This window comes from Sus scrofa, chromosome X, assembly GCF_054392235.1.
Source record: "Sus scrofa isolate SSC_HxYL_T2T_F1_AM1 chromosome X, Sscrofa_HxYL_maternal_Yorkshire_Landrace_v2.0, whole genome shotgun sequence".
NCBI lineage: Eukaryota > Metazoa > Chordata > Mammalia > Artiodactyla > Suidae > Sus > Sus scrofa.
In genome coordinates, this window is record NC_139401.1 from 78,419,265 (window position 1) to 78,444,251 (window position 24,987).

The 24,987-nt window shown below is 35.4% G+C and overlaps 2 protein-coding genes across 35 annotated transcripts in view; both read left to right on the forward strand.

Moving 5' to 3' along the window:
- The window catches only part of APOOL (apolipoprotein O like), a 443,755-nt gene that overhangs the window by 193,879 nt on the left and 224,889 nt on the right, over positions 1–24,987 (forward strand). The gene's annotated exons all lie outside the window — the stretch shown is intronic.
- Positions 34–23,667, forward strand: ZNF711 (ZFX family zinc finger ZNF711). 34 transcript variants are annotated; one of them, XM_085008843.1, is made up of 12 exons: positions 34–179; positions 1,911–2,038; positions 2,464–2,594; positions 3,036–3,297; positions 3,685–3,789; positions 9,637–10,200; positions 14,809–14,964; positions 15,655–15,792; positions 17,768–17,905; positions 18,762–18,809; positions 20,350–20,493; positions 20,991–23,667. In XM_085008843.1, exons 5-12 carry the CDS (start codon positions 3,711–3,713, stop codon positions 22,166–22,168), a joined length of 2,445 nt encoding a protein of 814 aa, XP_084864969.1. In that variant the 5' UTR covers positions 34–179; positions 1,911–2,038; positions 2,464–2,594; positions 3,036–3,297; positions 3,685–3,710; the 3' UTR covers positions 22,169–23,667. The 34 variants fall into 34 exon arrangements, with proteins under 34 accessions (XP_084864969.1, XP_020935570.1, XP_084864984.1 ...); XM_021079911.2 differs by having other exon boundaries at positions 3,036–3,292; XM_085008848.1 differs by lacking the exon at positions 34–179 and adding an exon at positions 261–528 and having other exon boundaries at positions 3,036–3,292.

A 24,987-nucleotide genomic window follows, 5' to 3' on the forward strand; every position in this document is an offset into this window, starting at 1 on the left:
CCGATATAAAGGAGGACGAGGCGGCGCGCCTCCCAGACGCAGAGTAGCTTGTGATTGGCTCGAGCTGCGGAACCTCGGAAACCCGAATGTGAGGAGCTTACGGATCCACAGCTGCCGCCCCCCCGCAGAAATCCCGAGCGCGGTCAGAATCTTACTGGCGGCGGCGGTGGCGGCGGCAGGTAAGGAGATTCCTGAAGAGGAAGTAGAGGGACTCGGGTCCTCTGTGCTCACTGTTGCTCGCGTGAGGGGAGGAGAGGCTCACACCCAGCACGTACTGTAGGGCAAAGGGAACAATGGAAGTGGCGTCTAGTCCCTAAGCGTTCCCTCCCCTTCGGGCAGACTGTTTGCCTTCCGCAGCAGCGGATGGCAGGAGGAATTGAGAGAATTATTTCCCCCTCAGCCGACCTCTTCTTCCCCGAGGCCACAGCACCCGGGGACAAGAGCCGTCGTGGAGGCCGTCGGTGGTTTGGGGTGATGGGAAAATGGCGGAAAACAAAACGGTGAAGTGAAGAATGCGGCGGCCCCCTGGTATTTTCTCTAGGCGACCTCCCCCCATATTCCTCGCAGTCGCACCCCGCCCCCGCCCCCTCCCCCGTCCCCTCCCCCGCCCGCCGCTGTTGGTAACCTTGGAAAGCGCGAGGGCTGACGGCGTTTGCGATAAGGTTGCACCGAATCGGGCATTTTAGGAGCTAGGGAGCCGTCAGAGCCTGGGAAGGAGAGGGCCGTGTGCGGCGACTGTCGCCTCCGCTACACCACCACCATTTTGGTTCCCAGCCGCCGTCTCCGGTGTAGCGGGGCAGAGGGAGAAGGGGGATGAGGGGTTGGGCAGCACGGCGTGGGTAGCAGCGGTGGCGACCGCTGCACCGAGTGAGAGGGAGGAGGGGAAAGGGTATTCTTGTTTCTTCGCTTTCTGCCTTTCCACTGCGAAGGTTCTCTTGTTCGGTTGACGATCCAAGCGGATGGGTAATATATGGGAGGGCGCGTGTGTACGTTTTGCTCAAAATGATTGAAACTTGGCATGATCGTGGTAAAGGGAGACCTATGCGGGAAGAGGGTTGCGTCCAAAGCTGCAATACTGCTACTTGCCAGGGCTCCTTTGTCTCCGATCTCTGCAAATACTACTTTCGCATTCTCTTCCTCTGCCGCCTTAGGATTTCTCTCCGGCCCCTCACCCTATTTACATCATCGAGAAGCTGGATCATGAATGAGCTCTGTTTAGAGGAGACAGATGAGAGTAGAATGGGTGGGTGGGTGTCTTGTTTTGTGATTTCTGCTCCCCGTATATTGATTGAAAGATGTTTACTTGAAGAGTACTTGGTGGTTACCTCTATTCAATAAAGCTGTAAAATACACTCTTGAGAAGACTGAGTAGCCTGTTGGCTATTGAATCCTTAAGACACTGCTGTTATCGTAGCTCATTCATTATTGATCTTATTGAAACTTCCTATATGGGAAAAAGGTGCTCCAGTTTATTTGTTTAGTATTCTTACAGTGTGATACTTCCCGCAATAGTTGCACTATGTGTTAAAATTTATACACTTCATTGAGCACTAGTGCAGATTTTCCCCCATGGATTTGGCAAGGATAAAGATTGCCCTTGGTTGGTTCTTCACTTTCCAAAATAAGATAATGCTAGTGATTTTTAAAAATACGCTTTAGAGAAGATTTTGGTTTAATCAATCGGTTGAATTCTAAGTGTAATAGAATTGCTTATGTAGAACGTTGGTTATATCATTGTAGGCAGTTGTTTCTTTTGGAATCCCTTCAGTTAGATTAACAGATTTGAGCATGTGAACCTTTCTCAACCTCACCCTGCACATTAAAGTGTAAGGACAAATTCTTAAGTTGTGTAAAAGATTTGGTTTAAAATGTTTTAAAATATGTAATTGCGAATGTACTTTTTATAATAGGTAAAAAGAACGTTTTTCCAAAGAAAATAACATAGTGCAGAAGGAAAAATAACAAAAAGTGCTGCAGATTTTATTTTACAATATCTAAGTAAGGAAATCTACAGTTTCTTCAAGACACTTGGATTAAGGTGATTATCAAATTACTTAATGTTTATCTTAATAATTAAACAAAATTAAGTGTTTAAAACATTTTAAAAACATTTTTAAAGCATTTGTAATTGTTCTGTTATGTGATATATTAAGTTAATTAGTCTAATTAAATTTGAAATAGTACACTGCTTTAAATGTTAAAAAAAATTCCTTAGCCATTTTAATTTATCTCTGTGAAGACTCAGGAAGTTTATTATGAACACTCTTGCCCCATTTTAATTTATCTCTGTGAAGACTCAGGAAGTTTATTATGAACACTCTTGCCCCCACTTGACTTCCCTTTGAAAGGTAGAAAACAATGTGGTATTTGAAAAAAGATAACAAAATACAGCTAAGAATTTCTAAAAATGTGTAATTTTGCTCACATATAAAGTAATTTTGTTTGTGTCATTTTGAAACACAGATGTCACCTACTGCTGTAGGATTTTGATTTACATGTTGATAAAGATTACTCTGTGAAAATCTTCTGCCTCCTGTACACCTTCAGAACTTTGAGGCAAGGGGAAAAAATCTTAGTGATCTCCTGTACTTAAGGTTAGATTATGTTGTCTTACATGGCAGCTTTCTAAAACTTTCTGAAACTTAATCTTTTCATCTTTTGTGCAGTATAGCCCAATTTATTAAATATTCCAAACTAAAAATGAAGGAATGTTTTATAAAACTGATAGATTTTTTTGGGTTGATTTACTTAGACTATTATGTTTGGAAGGGAAATATATATGTAGTTGCAAGAAATATGTTGAGTGACAGAATCTGACTTGGGGTTCCACACTATCTGGTGATCTTAAATATAGGATAAGTCATTTGGAATGAAATAGGTTGAGCCCTTGCTTTCAAAACAAGCACAAAGCTAGCGTGACTTTATTGACTATTAATGAAAAAAAAATCGGTTTTACAATTCAAGTAAAAGGTATTCTGAAAGAAACAATTTGCTAAATGTTTGTATGTGATTGATCTTATCTCTACCATATTTAGGAAGCAGTCATGTTTCAGGAGTCCTCAAAACTGTGAGACAAGAGAATGTAGTAGAGTGAGGCCAGAAGTCCTTACTGGCTCAAAGAACTCCGGGGAAACTGGGATAGAACATTTTGCATTATAAGTAGAACCCCCCGGGAGCCAGAGGTGAAACAAGTTTATCTGCAGAGCTACGCTGCAGGGCTGATCTGGGTCTGGAAGAAATGGATGAGAGCCACTGGATGAAATTCACTAATACTAGACACCTGAGTCCTCTAGTAATGTATACATATCCCAACTATTGTCTGTTGTCATCTTGTTCTCCTTTTTCTTCTTATATAACCTATTTTAACTGGAACCTCAGTGCTACAATTTTGGGTTTTTTTTGTTTGTTTGTTTGTTTGTTTTTGCTTGCTTCTATCACTTCCCTATGGTTCATCACCCTTACTATACTATTTCTCCGTTATCTTTGATTTGCTTCCACTTGGCCCTTTTATTTATAGTTGTCACATTAAAGCATCTAATCAAGGTTTTTGCTTGTTTTGTTTTCCTTTGTAATGAGATTTGCACACCTGGTTGAGAGGCACATTTTCAGTTGCATTTCTTTCTCAAAACAACTGACTTTGGCCTAAATGTATTTAAGCTGTTTTTAAAACCATTTCTTTTACAGAGATTTGTGAATGAATTTTGCTAAGTATGGATTCAGGTGGTGGAAGTCTTGGATTGCACACATCAGACTCCAGAATGGCCCATACTATGATTATGCAGGATTTTGGTAAAGCATTTTCTTTGTCATATATTTGTTTCTTTTTTAAAAGTCAGAACATACTAAATATCAAAACTATGTTGGGGAAAGAGAGAATTACAATGACAAATTGTTCTTTTGCCAGGAAAATACATTTGTAGGGCTTCTTTTCTTTTTTTTTTCTTTCTTTTTTTTGGGGGGTGGGGGAGGCTACCCACAGCAAATGGAAGTTCCTGGGCTAGGGAGTTGAATTGTAGCTGCAGCTGCCAGCCACAGCCATAGCAATGCAATGCCAGATCCGAGCAGAGTCTGTGACCTACCTGCACTGCAGCTCACAGCAACACCAGGTCCTTAACCCACTGAGCAGGGCCAGAGATTGAACCCGTATCCTCATGGATAATAGTCGGGTTTGTTACCACTGAGCCACAGCAGGAACTCCTATAAGACTTATTTTCTTAAAGTAGCTCCGTATGTCAGTAGTCTAGTTAAAATCATTCTTATAATTTCGTGGGAAAGTTGGATAAGGAAACTTGGAATATTGTGGTTTATATTGTCATTGGAAATGAAAAATTCAATGCATAAATACCTACATCAGTCCTTATATAGGAAAATTGGTGTTCTAAAATACATTTTAAGTTGCATTGTTAATAAAGCTGGAAAAAGAAGTACTTCAGACATTTCAAACAATTTAAATGCTTATATAGCAATAGAGGAATATATTGCACTATGATATTAATTATATTCTGATGCCATATCCTCAAAATTGTTCCCAATAGCATTATATTCTTTTTTCCAAAAAGAAAAAATTCCCTGCTTTTGTAGCCAGGTTTTTCATTAGCCTCTTAACAGTAGTCATTTCAGTAAAGATTATAAGGCTCCATTGACTGTCAACAAAGGAACTGAATTTGGGCAGGGTCCATCTGAATGATAGAAGAGTGATATCTAAAGAGACAAGGATAGGTGGTAAGAATTAAAGAAAAGATCAGAGTGAGAGTAGACAAATAGCAAATTGGAATAAAAAGTAAACAGAAGCATGAGATATTGTGGAATTGTTAAAGATGAAATTAAGAATGGAGGATTACAACAAGTAATACTTTGCTCAATTAAGAACATGCTCCATGCTGTACAGTGGAAAAATAAATAAATTAATTTTAAAAAAAAAGAACATGCTTCTACTGGAGCAGCAGGTTGAGGATCCTGCCTTGCCATTGCAGTGGCAGGCCTGGGTTGCTGCTGTGGGATGGGTTTGATTGCTGGCCTGGAAGCTTCTGCACGCAGCAGATTCAGCCAAAACAAAAAAGAAAATTCTCTACTATTTGTAGATAATATGGTAGAATATGTTATTTTGTCTCATGTTGTAAAGCCCACAGTAATAATGAGAGTCAGAAGAACTGGATTCTAGCCTTTGCAGTCCTATTACTTATCTGTATAAACTTGGGCAAATTACTTAATTCACTTTTATGGGTGGGTTGGACTAGATAACATTTAATATCCTTTCCAGTTCTCGATTCCTTGATGTTTCTGTCTGATGTGGTGGGAATGAAGATGACTGTGTAGTTAATTGATTAAATAGAAAGGAATCATGGATTCCTGAAAGAGTCTGAAGTGAATTGCATTGATTATGAACGACTTAGAAGTGACTTTAGGTTTAAAAAGTATAGAAATAAATTCTAGAAGGACAGAAGGCTGAAGAGTAAGAGATTTCACAAATTTTGTGACTTCTTTGCTGGAGGTAGTTTTTCAAATACTGGAACACTTGAAATTCAGTTTGGTAAATTAAGTTTTGGTTGAAATGTGAACTCTTAATTTTTTACCTTTTAAAAGTAATATGTTTTTAAATGGAAGAGATACAGTGTTTTGTCCATTTAATACAAAATGCTACCTACCTTGTAGCATCTGGTAAAGTGCAAGAATCTCCCTCACTCCTAAAGATGTTGCCTATTAGTAAGTAAAACTCTATTCCTTTTAAAGATCAAAAAAATGTCTGATTGGTGCTGGTGAATATTTACTTGGTATTCCTCTTACCTTCCTTTCATTTGTTCCTCTTCAATGTCTTGAATTAACCCCTTATTAGATCTAATACTAAGCTTTCCAAATTCTAAAATTTCATTAGAAAATACTTAAATTTTCTTTAAAGTTTTGGCAAATGTCAAAACTTGGATATCTGTGATCCCATAAATTAATGGTATTGTTGAAACATAAGAGTTTAGTATGGAGTTGTGGCTCAGCAGTAACAAACCCAGCTACTATCCATGAGGATGTGGGTTCGATCCTTGGCCTCACTCAGTGGGTTAAAGATCTGGCATTGCCATGAGCTGCAGTGTAGGTCGCAGACGAGGCTTAAATCTGGCATTGCTGTGGCTGTGGCATAGTATGGCAGGTGAAGCTCCAATTCAGCCCCTAGCCTGGGAACTTCCATATGCTTCGGGTGGGGCCCTAAAAAAAAGCAACAACAACAAAAAAGAGTTTAGTGTATATAGGTAGAGCTAGCCAAGTAAACACATTATGTGTTACAGGATTTCTAATTCTATAAGATTTTTGGTTGGGATGAAATGGCTACTATGTTAAGAATCTGAACTATTAATTTAATTCAAAAATGCATTGGAACAATTTCCTCTGAAGGATAGGTCAGAGTTTAAATTTTAGAGTAGTATGCTTTATGTAATAACTTTGTGCATGTCTCAGTGTAATAGTTGTCCTTGGAATCTGTGCCATTGCATTTAATTTTGCTTAAAATTTTATTGCTGAAAAAGTCCATATTGCTTTGAGACTTAAATAGAAAAATAGCCTTAGGTAGTGACCCAAGACAAACCCAACAAATACCAAATTTTATGCTGTCCTGGGGAAATTTCAGGTATTCATATTTAAATGAAATAACTTTATTAAAAGAGAAATGGTTGAAACGATGATTTGTTTCTTATTGTTATCTCGTTATGTAATTGGTTTCACATTTTTAAATGATATTTTATATAATTTATAATTTGCTACCTAGTGAGATAAATTTTTAATGCCCTTTAATGGTACTTACCAAAGGCCTTAAGATTTAAATGAGTGACTCTCTGGTAGGTCTTTTTATTCTCTTTTTTACTATTCTCTTAGTAGTGACTCACTTGGTTAACCCTACAAATTTCTTAAAAAACAATCTCTAGAGTAAGTAAATTCTATTCTCCTTGTTTAGACAAATAAAAATAAAGCTTGTCCAGAGTAAAACAATGAGTTCAGTTCGCACTTTGAACCTTGGTTAAGCTTATTTAATCTCTCCAAACCATAGTTACCTCATAATTAAAATAAGGATAATAACACTCACCTTATTACACAGTTCTGAGGCTTAAATGAGATAACATATGTAAAAGTATTAGGTTGCTTGGTACATGATTAGTTCTCAATAAATATAGCTAGTAGTGTATAGCTAAAATAAATGACTTTGTTTAAAAATTCAGTGGAATCTAATAGATAAGCTGATAAGAGGAAAGACCAAAATTTAATAAAAGTCATCCTTGGATCTCGGTCTCAGTAATCTGTTAGTACTCTGGGGAACTCGTCAATTCTTGATCTAGGATCCTTAAACGATTTCGTTCAAGGTAAACAAGCATATTTAGATTTTTTTTTTTTTTTGGTTTAGATCTGACTAGGTAAATTGCATAGTATTTATTCCATCTCCTTAGAATCCTCCCAAACAGGTTAATCTGAACCCAAGCCCACATTAGCATTATTCTATCTTTCCATCTTTCCCTAGTGTCTACTCTCAAGAACCAAACTACTCTCCAGTAATGTTTTAAAATAAATGGAATTTCCCACAGTTTAAATCTGACTTGTGAAAAGATTTTATAAAATATTAATTTTATTTCACATATATGTAGAATTTCAATACTGTGAATTTTACAGGCTTATCATTTAATTTTTCCTTGCTAAAAATCACATTTCTAGTTCGGTTGAATACTAAATTTGAACCCCCTCCTTCTCCCTGTCTCCAAAAATGGCCAACGATATAACAAGTGAATAGAAAGTACTTGTTCTATACATATCCCCTTTATCTACCAGAATTTCAAGGTTGAGACTGTGTCCCTTGGGCGTAATACAGTAGTATAGGTGAGAGTTTGAGAATAGTGAGAAGGATACAGAAGGGTTGAAAGGAAGATATTCCTGAAAGGCAGCTTTCCCTTTTCACTATATTTTTGTATGTGTTGGGGTGTTATTAATTTAGAATTTAATACAATTTAGCGTCTATATTATGCTTGTTAATAAACCAAATCTTTGTCTACAATGAGGTTTTTTCTTCCCTAAGTCAGATGTTAAAAGATGCTTTCTACTTTTGAATATAGTAATTCTTATAAAGAAGTTCAGGGACTTTTATGTTTATAATACATATTTTCTAATGTATTAAGCTTGTCATATTAACTCAGTTTAACATATCAGCAGCCTTTTATGTTTGTGTGTCCTTTTTATTTGAATTTTAATTTTTTGAAGTGCTAGATTCGCAGGAAGTAGAAAAAATAGTACTTGGGTCCTGTATACCCTTTATTCATCTTCCTCCAATGTTGCCATCTTAAAATAACTGTAGTGCAATATTAAAAACAGGAAATTAACATTGGCGCATTGATGTTAACTAGACTACAGACCTCATTCACTTTTTACCATTTGTATGTGTGTGAGTGTATATAGTCCTGGGCATTTTTGTCCCATATATAGATTTGTGTAGACACCAATGATGATACAGAACTGTTCCATCACCATATATATGCTGTGCCAAAGCGTTCATACATACCCCCACCCTTGGCAACTGCTAATCTGTTCTCTATCTCTATAGTTTCAGAATTTTGATAATGTTATATAAAAGATTCCATTTATATATTATACAGTACAGTAACCTTTGTAAATGACTTTTTTTCATTCAGCATAATTTTCTAGCAATTGACTTATGTTGTTGAACATATGAATAGTTTGCCCCCCACCTTTTTTAGGGCCACACCTGTGGCATATGGAAATTCCCAGGCTAGGGTTCAAATCGGAACTGCAGTTGCCAGTCTACACCAGCAATGCCAGATCCGAGCCGCGTCTGCGACCTACACCACAGCTCACAGTAACGCTGGAACTTTAACCCACTGAGTGGGCCAGGGATCAAACCCGCATCCTCATGGATACTGGCCGGATTTGTTTCTACTGAGCCACAACAGGAACTCGGAGTTTGTCCCTTTTTTATTGCCAAGTAGTATTCCATAGTAAGGATGTGTCAGAAACATTCACCTGCTAAAGGACATTTGAGTTATTTTCAATTTTTTTGCTGCTAGGAAAATAGCTACTATGAGCTGTTATGAATATTCATGTACAGTTTTTTGGGTAAATGTATGTTTTAATATCTCTGGGGATAATGACAGAGTGCATGGCTGCTACCATTACTACGAGAGATCCAGTTTCTCTGCATTCTCACCAACATGTGGTGGGTTTTTTTTGGTTTTTGTTTTTTTTTTGCTCTTTAGGGCCACACCGGCAGCATATGGAAGTTCCCAGGCTAGGGGTCAAATCAGAGCTACAGCTGCCGGCCTTCTCCACAGTCAGAGCAATGCCAGATCTGAGCCGCATCTGTGACCTACACCACAGCTCATGGCAACCCTGGATCCTTAACCCACTGAGCAAGGCCTGGTATCAAACCTGCATCCTCATGGATACAAGTTGGATTCATTTCTGTTGTGCCACAACAGGAACTCTCTTGTTTTTATTTTAACTGTTCTAATTGGTGTATACTGGTATTTCAATGTGGCTTCTTTGTTTTACTTGAAACTAAATTACTTAATATATTAAATATTAAATATATGTAAAATATATTAAATATAGTACTTTTAATAAAATTACTTTTTTGGATAATTGTTTGTATTATAGTGGCTGGAATGGCTGGTACTGCACATATCGATGGAGACCATATTGTTGTTTCAGTTCCTGAGGCTGTATTAGTTTCTGATGTTGTCACAGATGATGGGATAACTCTTGATCATGGCCTTGCAGCTGAAGTTGTCCATGGGCCTGATATCATCACTGAGACTGATGTAGTAACAGAAGGTGTAATTGTTCCTGAAGCTGTACTTGAGGCTGATGTTGCTATTGAAGAAGATTTAGAGGAAGATGATGGTGATCACATCTTGACATCTGAGCTAATTACAGAAACTGTTAGAGTACCTGAGCAGGTTTTTGTGGCTGACCTTGTTACTGGTCCTGATGGACACTTAGAACATGTGGTCCAAGACTGTGTTTCAGGAGTTGACTCTCCCACAATGGTATCAGAGGAAGTTCTTGTAACTAATTCAGATACAGAAACTGTGATTCAAGCAGCTGGTGTTCCTGGTTCTACAGTTACTATTAAAACCGAAGATGATGATGATGACGATGACGATGATGATGATGATGATGATGTCAAGAGCACTTCTGAAGACTACTTAATGATATCTTGTAAGTGAAACTTAAAGTCTATGATTACTTGGTAGACTGATTTATATATAACATGCACAGGTTTTATGGGATGGGGGAATCTATTCAGTAAAAGTCATGGGGTAATCTTTTTGAAAAATAATTTTTTTCAAAGCTGTTATTGAGGTGCTTTTTTGAATTTTTGCTCATGCTTTTAATTTACTTAGTGAAAATTCATACCCACAATGAAGTAAAATAATGCAGATTATAATCTTAGAACCAAAATATATAATTGAAAGATTTAAAAAGAACATTAGGTGACACAAAATTTTAATGGTAAATGTATATATTTCAAAATGAGAAGTTTATTTTATGTGACCACTGCTTTCTTTTTAATATGGCAGGTACTGGAGTTGTCAGTTCAGTTTTGCTTGGAAATTTAAGCATAATATGACAAGAATGTATAATTAGTTTTTTATTAAGTACTTGAAAAGTAAATCAACTCAGATTTTGTTCTACAGTTCTCCCCGTTTATTTTGTTTGTTTATATATGTGTATAGTCTATTTAAAAATATTTTAACATATTTTAAATAACGTAATGTATTTATTTCAGACTGCCTTATAATGTCCTTAAGACATTCTATCTGAATGAGGAAGATAGAAATATGTTGTTCTCATTTTAAGTGGTAGATTTCAGTAACAATAATAAAAATCTCATGATAAGTTACTGATGGAGCTTGAGGATTAAGTGGGTCTAGTCTTTATAAAATTTGAAGGGATCATGCTAGAAGGAGTAAAGGTTAGATGGAGACTTCACTTTTCAAGGGAGGATTTTTTGTTCTTTTCTTTTGAAAATAATAGATGATTGGAAAGTGCACTATCAGGTGGAATATGTGTATGTGTGTATAAAGTGATTGTATGTTATATATGTGTGTTTTGGTGAATTTAAAACTACAAACAATTAGATTTAATTTGTAAATATGACTCTGAAGTATTAACTTTTTTCCTCTATAAGCACTTTTGAAAGTGAATATTTACATTGTTTTTAAGGGAATGATTAGAGCCACTAAAAGAGTCTCTGCAAATGTTACTACTTTTTAAAAAATTTATATGAATTACTAAAGCAACTCCATAATACATCTTAATCTAACCTGACATTTAAAAAAAAATAAAAACTATGGTTATATAAAATGGTGTGGCAAAAGTTAGAGTCTTTCTGTACCAAAATAAATTCAGCATGTCATTAAAAGCATACTTGTCAAACTAAACTCTTTGGTTTAAAGTGATCTAAAATTTAAAAATCATTTGTTGTGATACAGCTCAACATATTTTCTATGATTTGATTCTGCAAGTTTTTTAAGAGTTTTTAGAATATTTATCTTGATCTTACCATGTATGTGAAATGCAAAGGACTTCTGTCCTTCAAGTCTAACAGAATTAGACTGAAAATTATAAAGAACATTGTGTTGTTCAAATAATAGTATTACTGCTGTGGGGTCATTTTAGGGGTAATTTGGAGTGAGATTAATTACCTCCTTAATTATTAAAGAAACAGCAACACTTTTTAAAAAATCCCTTTAAAACAATTTTTAGTGTAGAAAATAGAGGAAAATTAAATATTTCTTATACCATTTATTTTCTCACCACCCAGATCTTTAACCAATTTTATAGTGGTTAAAATTTTCAAATTGGGACTAGTTACTTTTTCATACCATTTTCATTTATTTTCTTTTATTCTATTTTGATTTAGTTTTTCTTTTCTTTTTCTTCATCTCTTAATATTCAAGTCAGGTTTTTAACCTGTTAGTTTCTATTGACCATTGAATCTGTCAGGAATTAAGAGAATAAATTGCCAGGAAAGTGCTCAATGTTATTTTTTAAAAGTCCTCTTTTTTTCCCAGGATACCTTCAAACTACCCTAAGAGATAAAATTGAGGACTAAAACATTTTTATTTTGTTCCTGAATTCCCGACTATTCCAATAAGGAGTTCTTATCAGCAGCTGAGTTTTAGTGGTAGGGAGTTTGTCTTCTCTCAGTCTCTGCGGTCCACCTCAGTTTTTTCCACTTTGAGACCAAATGTCACAATTTCCTTTATATTAGCAGATGGTTAGTCTCTTGCACTTGTAACTGTATCTGTCTAAAGTTATCCCAGATGTGCTTTTTTTTTAAAAAAAATACTTAACACCTAAGACATTTATGGGTGGTGGTTTCCTTTGTGAAAAGCTTCACTGGAGGGAGGGTCTTTTAAATAATGAACTGATATAATGCATTCAAATTTTTTTTTACCTATAAAATCAGTTTATATTTCTTTCAGGAACATAATTTTGTATAAGGCAAGATAAGTGTCTGGCATTGTCACTGCCATGGCTTGGGTCGCAGCTATGACACAGGTTCCATCCCTGGCATGAGAACTTCTGCATGCCTCAGGTGCAGCCAAAAAAATTTTTGTCAAAAAAATTAGTAATAGGGGCTGTGATGAAGTGAAAATATTTTTCTATTTTGATCATTTAGGTGTTCTCTTTCTAGACGACTATATGAACTCTTAGTGTGGAAGCATTTATGTTTAATCACAAAATTAAAATTACTTCGCAGTGCAGAAAGAATTTCTAAAGTGTGTTGTTTTTCACCATTTTGAAAGGCCAAACGAATATTTTTGAATTTGCATGTATCAGATTTGAAATTGAGGTAGAGAAAATGTAGACTTTGACCCATTTAGATCTTTCTGAAATTCATATTTTAAGAGTATAAAATTAAAAACTTTTTAATGTCACATAGTTTTCACTAGTTCTGGAATTGTTTAGATACAGTCAGAGGCTTCATGATTTTATGTTTCATATTTGATATTACAATATATATGGTAGGGAGGAACAGATTTTCAGTTTAGATTACATTGTTTCTGTAGGGACAGGACGAGCATTGAAATTAAAGAATGGCAGACATACTATTTGGGGGAATATATTGTTTAATATTTATATCCAAGAACAGACTTTATAAATGTAATATATTCATTGCATACTTTGTGCATAGTAGTCACTTGAAACTAAATACTATTCTTAAAGAATCAAGTTTAAGTACCCTTAAAATGTAAGTAATATTATTACTTTACTTTTATATATGATTTTGAAGCAAAGCATACATGGCAAACCTAGAACTATACAAGATTTCTGATTAGAAGTTGTCTTCTATTGACTCAACAAGAATTAGAAGTATTTACTAAGATTTTATTTTTATGATCTCTAAAAAGTCCTTTTAATAAAATATATTAGGTGTTTTCTCTTTTTTAATACTAGATATCATATGTTAATTGGTTTTTTTACTGCTATTTGGTAATTGTTTACATCAGCTTATGTTACGAGTACCAATTATTTTATAAGTTTTCTGTTACTAATTTTGGTGTTATGATTTAACTTAAAATGTTGAATGTGGAATTCCCATTGTGGCACAGCAGAAACGAATCCGACTAGGAACTGTGCAGTTGTGGGTTCCATCCCTGGCCTTGTTCAGCAGGTTAAGGGTCCGGCGTTGCCTTGAGCTGTGGTGTAGGTCAGGCTAAGATTTGGTGTTGCTGTGGCTGTGGCATAGACCAGCACCTGTAGCTCCTGTTAGACCTCTAGCCTGGTAACCTCCATATGCCATGGTTGCTGCCCTAAAAAGCAAAAAAAAAAAAAAAAATGTTGAATGTGATGGAAGATTATTTAATCTTTCCCCAAACCATTTTATATTATTTTATTTTATTTCTACACCACAGTTCACAGCAATGCAGGATCCTTAACCTGCTGAGCAAGGCCAGGGATCTAACCACCCCCTCATGGATAATAGGTTCATAATCCACTGAGCCACGACGGGAACTACCCCAATTTTAATTAAAGCTGTGTGGTTAAGAATATTTTACATATATAAATTGAAATCTGTGAGTAAGTTTTTAATGTAATTGTGGTCATGTAGTGTATCTGCCTTGTAATCACTTTTAATGGTTGCATGGACCGTCGTGGCTCAGTGGTTAATGAATCCGATTAGGAGCCATAAGATTGCAGGTTCGATCCCTGGCCTTGCTTAGTGGGTTAAGCATCCGGCTTTGCTGTGAGCTGTGGTGTGGGTCGCAGACGCGGCTCGGGTTCCATGTTGCTGTGGCTCTGGCATAGGCCGGCAGCTACAGCTCCAATTAGAACCCTAGCCTGGGAACCTCTATATGCTGCGGGAGCGGCCCTAGAAAAGGCAAAAAGGCAAAAAAAAAAAAATTTTGCAAAATAGGTCATTAACATAGTAGGGTGGCGTTCCCATCCTAGCTCAGCAGTTATCAAACCCGACTAGCATCCATGAGGACATGGGTTTGATTCCTGGCCTCGCTCAGTGAGTTAAGGATCCGGTGTTGCCATGAGCTGTGAGTAGGTCGCAGATGTGGCTTGGATCCCGTGTTGCTGTGGCTCTGGCCGGTGGCTACAGCTCTCATTGGACCCCTAGCCTGGGAACCTCCTTATGCCATGGTTGTGGCCCTAAAAAAAAAAAAAAAAAAAAAAAAAAAAAAATCAAAAAAAATAACATAGTGGGTAGGTGGTTAATGCATTATTTTACATTGCACTCATGCTTAACACCAACTAAATGTCAGTGGTACTTTTTGACTGAAGTAGTTTCCTATTCATATTTTCCAGTGGATGATGTTGGGGAAAAATTAGAGCATATGGGGAACACACCATTAAAAATCGGCAGTGATGGTTCACAAGAAGATGTTAAAGAAGATGGATTTGGTTCAGAAGTAATAAAAGTGTATATATTCAAAGCCGAGGCTGAAGATGATGTTGAAATAGGTACAAAGACTAAATTTAATTTATTTCTATAATAGTTAGGAATTAGAATCTATATTTTCTGACAAAATTCTAATGCCTTCAAAGTACAACTTTTTCATAAATTTCTTTGAGTATGAAATATTTTAAAATTATATGTAAATATAAAGCAGGAATACAGACCAAGTTATGCTTAGATTATTTCAAACATGAGTAGAATATTCCAGTTGAAATATCAAAAATTTGTTTCAAATGAGTAGAGGGGATTTGGTTGAGAGTAGGAAATGATGAGTATTTAAGGACAGGCTGGAGGCAGACTGCTTGGATTTTAATCCTAGTTTCTGGCATTTAATGAGTGGCCTTTGGTAAATTACTTAGCCTCCTCCTGCATCAGTTTCCTCATTTGTAAAATGGCCGTAATAGTATAGCCTTATAAAGGTATTGTGAGAGTTAAATGGGTAAATACATGTAAAAGACTTACTTAGTGCTTGGCATATACAAGTGTGACGTTAGTGTTAACATTTGTTGTTGAGGATGCTTGATAGTGTAAAGTGCAACTTTTAAGAAAATTCTCTTGACATTTAGAAATTTATGTTGGAATATTTGGGGGGGATATTTTTCTAAAAGAAAATACTTTTTATATATCCTCCTTACTAATTTAGGGAATTATTCCATGATTAGTGATTTTGACATGCATTTTATTTACCTTTTAAGGTGGAACAGAAATTGTTACAGAGAGTGAGTACACCAGTGGACATTCTGTAGCTGGAGTGCTTGACCAGAGCCGAATGCAGCGGGAGAAGATGGTTTACATGGCAGTTAAAGATTCTTCTCAGGAAGAAGATGATATCAGTAAGAAAAAAAGGCACTGTAATGACTTATCAGTAACCATCATGCATTCTTTTTTAAAAAGTAAAGCAATCTCAGATTCAAGCACTACCTAGGAACAAAATTCAATACAATAAGTCTGACCCTTCAGGTTATAATTTAAAAAGGGAAGAGTCTTTTTGACCATTCGTGCATGTGTATTGTTGAAATGAGCAAACTAAAAATACTGTGTCTCAGATTCTAGGGATACAGAGATTAGCAACATATGGTTTCTGACTGTAGTAGAGCCCACAAATACATAGGGAATTACTGAGACTCTCCTTTGTGTGTGTTATTGAATATGTTGCATATATATTATTTAATTCTTATAACTCATCTCTGAGGTAGGTGGTATTATCCCTGTTGTATAGAAGGAAAAAAATTGCTTAGGGAAGCTATACAATTAACCAAGATCATTCCAATATTAAGTGAGGAAAATAGGATTTGAACTTGTGTCTGCCTAACTCTGCTGCCAGTGTTCTTTGCTCATGGTAGTGAGCACTGTTGACTTCTCTGAATGTAGCAGGGGGAGGGCTAACTGGTTGTTCTGCCACTGAGGGATTAGGATTAGCTGAGTAAGTATTCTTCCAAGTCAAACTGCCAAGATCTTTACTTGTTAGGCCTTTGATGGTCTCCAGCTTATTTCTGCTTAAGGTTTCTTGGGGCTGGGTACCAACAGGGTGAAAAAAAACCTCATGAGATTTTCTTTCCTGCCATGATACACGTTTCCTTAGAAGACATTTTACTCTCTGCCTACTTTTTCCTCACCTAGAGTAGGACTGCAGCCCTTCCCTAAGGCTTTTTCTGTCTTGCCATGCTGAGACAAAAACTACTTTGTTTTTTCCTAAGGGGCAAGAGCTCCACTTCAGTGCATTATGTTGACAATAGTTTTACCTGTGCACTGTGATCCCCACTCCGCAAATTTCCTTCCCTGAAAGCCATGGGGAGCTGAATTCCAATCCTGAACATGAATAATAATAGCAGAGCTGAAAATCTCAAAACAAATCTAGGGGATACATTTAGAGAGAAAGAATTAAATACTTTCTATTTGATCTCTAAATTATTTTTTTATTTATTGATCAGTAAAAATAGGCACAGTAGAAGGTGGGATTATTAATAGGTTAAATTCCATGGGGATGTAGAAAATGTAGATCAGTGTCTCTTTCTGGTTAATTGAAAGAAGGGAAAACTAGGAGGAGAGGGATAACTTTTTTCCCATATTTTCCCCATGTTTTCCAGTAGTAAATAGAAAATCCCGTATGTGAATGAAAGGAAAAGCATAAATTCAAGTCAGTTTTTTATTTAACAGGTTAAATTTAAATGGATTATTTCACATAAAATATACATATTGACCCTCTGGTTTAAATATTTTACCCTAATACTGTATTTTTAAAAAAATATCTCACTTAATGCTTTTGTCTTCAGTAGGATCTCTGAAAATTCTGCCTCTTAATTGGTTCCACATATACTTGAGTGCCTGCATTTTATATAATACCTATATATGGTTTTACTTAATTTGTAATTCTTTTTTTAGTTACTAGTATTTTTTACTATTTTTCATTGCATGTAAAGTACTGCATATAAGTTACAGTATGTGGGATAGCATGGGCCACTTTCTTGTATTAATTGTATGGAAAATGCTTTCTGAATTCCAAAGAACTATAAGGCAGAATTATGGAATACTTCTTTTCTTATAAATTTGTAATGTTCAGTGGACTGTAGAATCAAGTGCACATGTTTTATATACTCTAAAAGTCATTTTCATAGTACTAGGTTCCAAGAGGAGAATAGGAATTTTATAAATGATTGTCTCATAGTGGCATTAGCCTCCAAAGTGCCCAATATAATTTTAAAATTAACTAAATAGAAATCTTGAAAGTTGAAAGATAATTATTTGGAAATTTTTACCCATTTATTAAATATTTGGGGTTATAAACAAACAATTATTTCTAAAATTTAGGTTGTGCTGAAATAGCAGATGAAGTTTACATGGAAGTCATTGTAGGGGAAGAGGAAGGAACTTCTCTCCCTGAGACTCAGCTTGAGGACTCTGATGTTAATAAAACAATTGTCTCTGTTGTCTGGGCTGCGGCATATGGTAGGACACTGGCATTTTTTCACCTGATAAGTACATAACATATCTATTTGATCAGTCTTTAGGTCATTAAATATGCTGTGCTAATGCCCCCCCCATGAGTTGGCTAATATTATAAAATGTTTTGCTGTGGACTGATTCATTTCTAGTTATTTACATGATTTTCATACCAGTATGATTTTAAATGAACCTTGCTTAATGCATTTTGTTTTTCAGTAGGATTTATTTTAATTCCTACCAGTATAAATGAGAGCCATAAAAAGTTTTATTTTTCTAAAATAGGAATAGCCTTTGAAAATTGATCCTTCCCTTTTTGGAAAAAGTTATTTCATGTATTAAAACCACAAATAGTAAGATATTGGGGTTTTGAAAAAGAACAGAAATCCAGGTGTGCTCTTCTAGGAAGTACATAATGGAGGGTAAATTTAGCAAGCTATTTTCTCCCTTTCTATTGTATCAAATTCCTACTTAATTTACAAGAGGGTCCAGGTATACTCTTTATTTGAAAAATTTTGTTGTTCAAATGCATTAATTTATCCTAACTTGGTTTTTCCAAAGGTTCATTCATTCAACAGTCATTTATTGAGCATCTTCAATTTTGAGGGTTTTCTGCAGAAATATCTACCCAGGTTATATTTAAAAAGTAAGGTTGTTCTAGATGTTAGTAGTTCCAAGGATGCTGACAGCAGCCCATGTTTTTGGTGTGAAATTTCCTAATCTATGGAAATGGAAGAACTCAACAACCAAAAAGGTTTAATCCAAGGAACGGTGATCAAAGTAAGATTTTATAGATTTAGATGTGATCCACTGGTAATCATTATAGTCAGTCTATCAGTTTTTAATTAGTCTTTTTTTTTAGGAGATGAAAGAAGAGTTTCTCGAAGATATGAAGATTGTCAGTCATCAGGTGAGAGAGCATTGTATATGAGATATAAGCTAAGTAGCTGATTTTTTATACTGCTCAGTAGATAGTTATTAGTTTGTGTGTGCAGACACATTTGGTAGACTTTTACTTGCCTGGTCATATCTAGTTAGTTATAAGAGTTTATCTCTTTGGGGAATTGATTAATTTCTATAGAGACATAATGTGTGTTGCTCTGTGAATGCAATTCATTTTAGATTTACCTCAAGACACAAATATCAGGCTGTTCACTGCATGGGCCATGAAAGGTTACTATGGAAAAAATTACAAAATAGCAATTACTCTGACATGAAAGTAAAAATTATCCGTAATATCAACCACTTGTTAAGTCTTCCTTGAGGAGAACGTGTTTTCTAATTTCTGTGGCAATCAGTAGATTTATATAGCTGTTACATAAAATACGTGTTAGCTTAATTTTTTTTTAGTTTTAATACACTTCATATAGTGTACTTTATTCCACGGTTTTCTTTTTATTTTCTTAAGCAAGGGGACTTTTTCTTATGATAAAGTCTCTGACCTGTTCTGTTTCTATCCTTAGGAAATATTCGACTCTCTAAATTTAAAGGTAGATTTCGGAGTTCCCGTTGTGGCGCAGTGGTTAACGAATCCGACTAGGAACCATGAGGTTGCGGGTTCGTTCCCTGGCCTTGCTCAGTGGGTTAAGGATCCTGTGTTGCCGTGAGCTGTGGTGTAGGTTGCAGACGCGGCTCGGATCCCGTGTTGCTGTGGCTCTGGTGTAGGCTGGTGGCTACAGCTCCAATTCGACCCCTAGCCTGGGATCCTCCATATGCCGCAGGAGCAGCCCTAGAAAAAGGCAAAAAGACAAAAAATATATAGATAAATAAAGGTAGATTTCATGAGAATTAATCAGGCATATATGTCATAGCATTTAAGCTAAACAGTTTCTTAGGTCTACATTTTTAAACTAAATTGCATAACACAAGAGATTGTGAGGACTGCAATTTTATTAAGTACTTTATTCTGTATATACCGATCCCACTGAAATTGTGGTAAATGGCCTGCCACATTTATCTTGATACTTAAAAAAATCAATCTTAATACTTTTAACATTAAGTAAACTATTCTAAAGCATAAATAACAAGAAATCTGTTATTCGTCATGTATTACAAATAGTCACCATGATTTTATTGGTTAGTTGACAGGTGTAAATTTCTTTGCTAAATCTCTTTCATTTCGTCAGCCTTCATTGGTGAGAAGTTGATCTGATGCCAAGATTTTGTTTAGGGTCATAAAATTCAGTTTCTTATGTTATATTCACCTTATTAGTTTATTCCTTTAGAGTGAATAAATTGGGATATTTTAACGTTATTTTCATATTTAAAGTGTTTGCATATGTTCATGTGTGTGTAATAGTACAAAATAGAGAGAAGAAGATTGGTGTACTTTGTGAAATTTAGTACTGCAGCGGCAACTGAATGCCATGTCCTCTCTAGTAATTCATCTAACCAAAGCCAAATAATTACAAATAGGTATAGTTTAATGGTGTATCGATTTTTTTTTTCAGGAAATACTTTGGACTCAACATTAGAAAACAGAAGTAGTACAGCAGCACAATACCTTCAAATTTGTGATAGCGTTAATACAAATAAAGTCCTTAAGCAAAAAGCTAAGAAGAGGAGAAGGGGAGAAACGAGACAGTGGCAAACAGGTAAAATAGTAATACATCACTTTATGTGTGTTATAATTAATTTAAATATGGAAGTATTTTTTGTAACCTGAGAATATAAGTCAGATGTTTATAGTGTAGTACTATTCCCATGTACCTGTTTGGGTTTGATCTGTTTTTTTTTTTAATGTTTTACTGGTACACAATAAAACTGTGCTTGTTTGTTTTTTACCTAAATGATGTTGATAAGCGAATTTTCAGGTTGATTTAACAATAAAGGATGCCTGTTTCAAGTTTACAAAGTGCATGTGATAGAGCATTTTGGTAGGTAAGTTGTCTCTAGTAGAGTTCTGCTTATTAACTTTTTTAGTGAGCTGCTTTATTATAAATTGCTTTTAATGTGCATTTTACCTTATGGGGTTTTATTAACTAGTATAGGTCTCACATTGTGAATGTCAGCTAATTTTGCTGCCTTTATTGTAAAACCCTTTAAAACAGTCTGGCCAAATGTCACAACTTCCCTATTTTTTTTTATCTAGCTGTTATAATAGGCCCTGACGGACAGCCTCTGACAGTATACCCTTGCCATATTTGCACAAAAAAGTTTAAATCCAGGGGATTCTTGAAAAGACACATGAAGAATCATCCTGATCATTTGATGAGAAAAAAATATCAGTGTACAGATTGTGACTTTACAACTAACAAGAAGGTGAGTTTCCATAATCACTTAGAAAGCCATAAGCTTATAAACAAAGTTGACAAAACCCATGAGTTTACAGAATATACACGAAGATACAGAGAGGCTAGTCCACTGAGTTCAAATAAACTTATATTAAGAGATAAGGAGCCGAAGATGCACAAGTGCAAATACTGTGACTATGAAACTGCAGAACAAGGACTGTTAAACCGACATTTACTGGCTGTTCACAGCAAGAATTTTCCTCATGTTTGTGTTGAATGTGGGAAGGGCTTTCGACATCCTTCTGAACTCAAGAAACATATGAGAACCCATACTGGTGAGAAGCCATATCAGTGTCAATATTGTGTCTTCAGGTGTGCAGATCAATCAAATTTGAAAACTCACATTAAGTCTAAGCATGGTAACAATTTGCCATATAAATGTGAGCACTGTCCCCAAGCATTTGGTGATGAGAAGGAGCTTCAGCGCCATCTGGATTTGTTTCAAGGACATAAGACACATCAGTGTCCTCATTGTGACCATAAGAGTACCAACTCAAGTGACCTTAAGCGGCACATCATATCTGTCCACACTAAGGATTTTCCTCACAAATGTGAGGTCTGTGATAAAGGTTTCCATCGTCCTTCTGAGCTCAAAAAACATAGTGATATCCATAAGGGTAGGAAGATTCATCAGTGTAGGCACTGTGACTTTAAAACATCAGATCCATTTATCCTCAGTGGTCATATCCTTTCAGTTCATACTAAAGATCAGTCATTGAAATGTAAAAGGTGCAAAAGAGGGTTTAGACAACAAAATGAGCTCAAAAAGCATATGAAGACTCATACTGGAAGGAAGATTTACCAATGTGAGTATTGTGAATACAGCACTACAGATGCATCTGGCTTTAAACGACATGTGATATCAATACATACAAAAGACTATCCACACAGGTGTGAATTCTGCAAGAAAGGATTCCGAAGACCATCAGAGAAAAATCAGCATATTATGAGGCACCACAAGGAGGCTCTTATGTAATAAGATCAATATATAAAGAAAGAAGCTATTTAGAAAATATGACATGCTACATGGGAAGATAATTTCATAAACTGTTTCACCTGATTATAAAGCTTGATGTTAAATCTTAAATTTACATTTCTTTTATTAAAGATCTTAAGATATTTGAATTGATGGGGGACCTCATAGCCCTTTGAAATTGCCTAAAGATTTAAGGAGCACCATAGAATGGTTGCAGAAAACCTTATTGTCTATTTAATAGTATTATATGCATAATTAAACTAGAGGGGAAGGGCAAAGACAACCACTTGATTTGGCTGATCATACTAGAGACAGTGTTTCTGAAAAGATCATACCTAATTGAGTTAGTGATGCTTTGCTGTAGCAAGCAAGCCTCACTTTTATGCAGTTTTAGAAATGGGTTGGGGAAATAAAATGCAGTCATCCATCAGTCACTTAGTCATTGAGCCTTTTATATGGTACCTGGAAATTGAATTCCAGAAATGGCAAAAGTTTTGTGTATTCATTAAAAGAAATTTCCTTGGAAAACAGGTTAGATTCAGTACTTTTTAAAAGAACTTCAGAGCTGCTAAGATTTTATGGTGGGATAAGATGTTTAAAATATAGCATTTTGTGAAGTCTAAAGTGAAGTCTAAAGATTAAAGTTCCCCTTTTTTTGATGTTCAAGTTGATAATTGTTCAGTATGGCCTATATGAAAAGAGCATATTTGAGTTGAATGTGGCTTTCTAAAATGGATGCAACAGTAGTGTTGCAAAGTTAGCACTATATTTCTTAATGATCTAAAGATTAAATTGAGAGAACACAGTTTTCTTAAATATTATAATGTTTAGAGGTTTTTTTAGGAGTCTTATTAGCAAGTATGATTGTTCTAGTCTTACTTGCTCTAATGTTTAAAGGTGCAATTTTATGCCATTGAAATTTTTGATTTTTAAAATCTATACCATGTTAACATGCATTTTCAGTATGAGGCAGTATTTATGCAGTATTTAACAAAACATTATGCTGCCAATAGAGTTTGAAGGTGGATATTCAGTTTACAGTGTATAAATTTAAAATATGCATCCCTTTAACAATGCTTTGTGTTAGCATGCTGCAAATCAAAATGGCGCTTAATATAAAAAGCTGGTTTAGGGAAATTTAATGAAAATCCTGTTCATCAATGTAATGCATATGATGTGTACTTTTAAGTTTTAGTTGCTTCATGTTTACACTCAGCTGTTCAACATTATTAAAATGTAATTTTACTTCATGCTATACTGTGGCTTTGTGTTTTCAGATAATGTTCACTTTTGTTTTTGCACCAGATAAGAATCAGTTCCTTGAGAGTAAATTTTTTATCTTTCTTAACTTCAGAATATTAAATTTGGAAAATCTAAAATTGTGTGTCATGTGGTTGTAAATGATGTACACGCTGTAAAATAAGATTGTCACTGTTACGTGAGATTATTTCTAAATGTTACTCATTGAAATGAGCATACAATAAAAAGCATTTATTGCATTTCAAGGTTTTATGAGTTTGTTTAAAGTGTTGTAATGTTCATTCTTCATTAAAAGAGTTTTCACTTTAAAATTGATCTTAGGCAGTTTGGCCTGCAGTTTAACATCTTATAGAATTTTGTTCATTAACAACTTGAGCTAGGAATTTAAAGTTACAATGTCGACAGCATGATTATTCCTCAAAAGTTTGTGTTTTTGCTAAAACCAAAATGGAATGCTTTAAAGTTGCCCATCTTAAGACTTGAGACTTAGAGAAGACTAAAAATTCTAAACCTGCTTAAATAACACAATCCTGAAAAAAATGAATATAATTATATTCCCAGTAGGCCAATACATTCAAAAAGAAAAGTATTTGGAAGAGATTTCTGCTGATGGGCTTAAAATAACCTACTGTATTCAAACTAGTTAGCATTCAATAGAATTCCTGTACCTAGACATATAGCACTATTACTTAAGGCTCTTTGTCAATTGAGTTAATTATTCCTTAATGATTACTCAGAGAAAAAGAAGAAATCTCTTAGCCATCACATATTAGACCAGTGCTTTAAGCTTTAATGTCTAGGGTTCACCTAGGGATCTTGTTAAAATACATATTCTAATTCAGTATATACGGGATAGCAAACCTCCATAATAGTAATGCATTAGACAAAGCCCCCAATGTAATTCTGGTGCAATTTGGCAACTTTGCTCAGTATCTGTGGGTGAGTAGATAGAGGAAATCCATACTGAGGACATGGCATTTGAGCTGAGATGTGAATGGCAAAAAGGAACCAGTCATAACAAGATCTTGTGCAAGAGCATTCAATGCAGAGAAAAATACAAGCAAATGCAAATAACCTGAGATGAGATGGACCATGGTAAGAGGGACTGGTAAGAGATGAGACCTGTGAGATTTTGAAATGGGAAGTCATTGGAGGGTTTTAAGATCATTGTGGAGGCTGTGTGAAAATGTACTTAGGGGAGAAAAGAGGAGCAGGGAACCCATATGAAGAGATCATTCCAGTTGTTCCTGGTTACAGTGGAACCAGTGGAAAGCAGTGGATTTTCCTTCATATAAATTGGGTCTAGAAAACCTGAGTCAAGATAGAACAGATAAGAATTCAGCCCCTGCATCAATCGAAAGATTTGTGTTAAAAATATAGATCTTACCAATATAGGCCTGCCTTATAAGACCTAAAAATGTAAGTCAAAGTACTTTCACAAGGAGAATTTGGGAATTACTAAAAGAAGGCATTTTTCCAAAACAGTTCAGGGTCATGTGGAGATAGATTTGTCTGATTGTCACTTCTAAGTGGCCTATACCATGATGGAGAGGAAAATA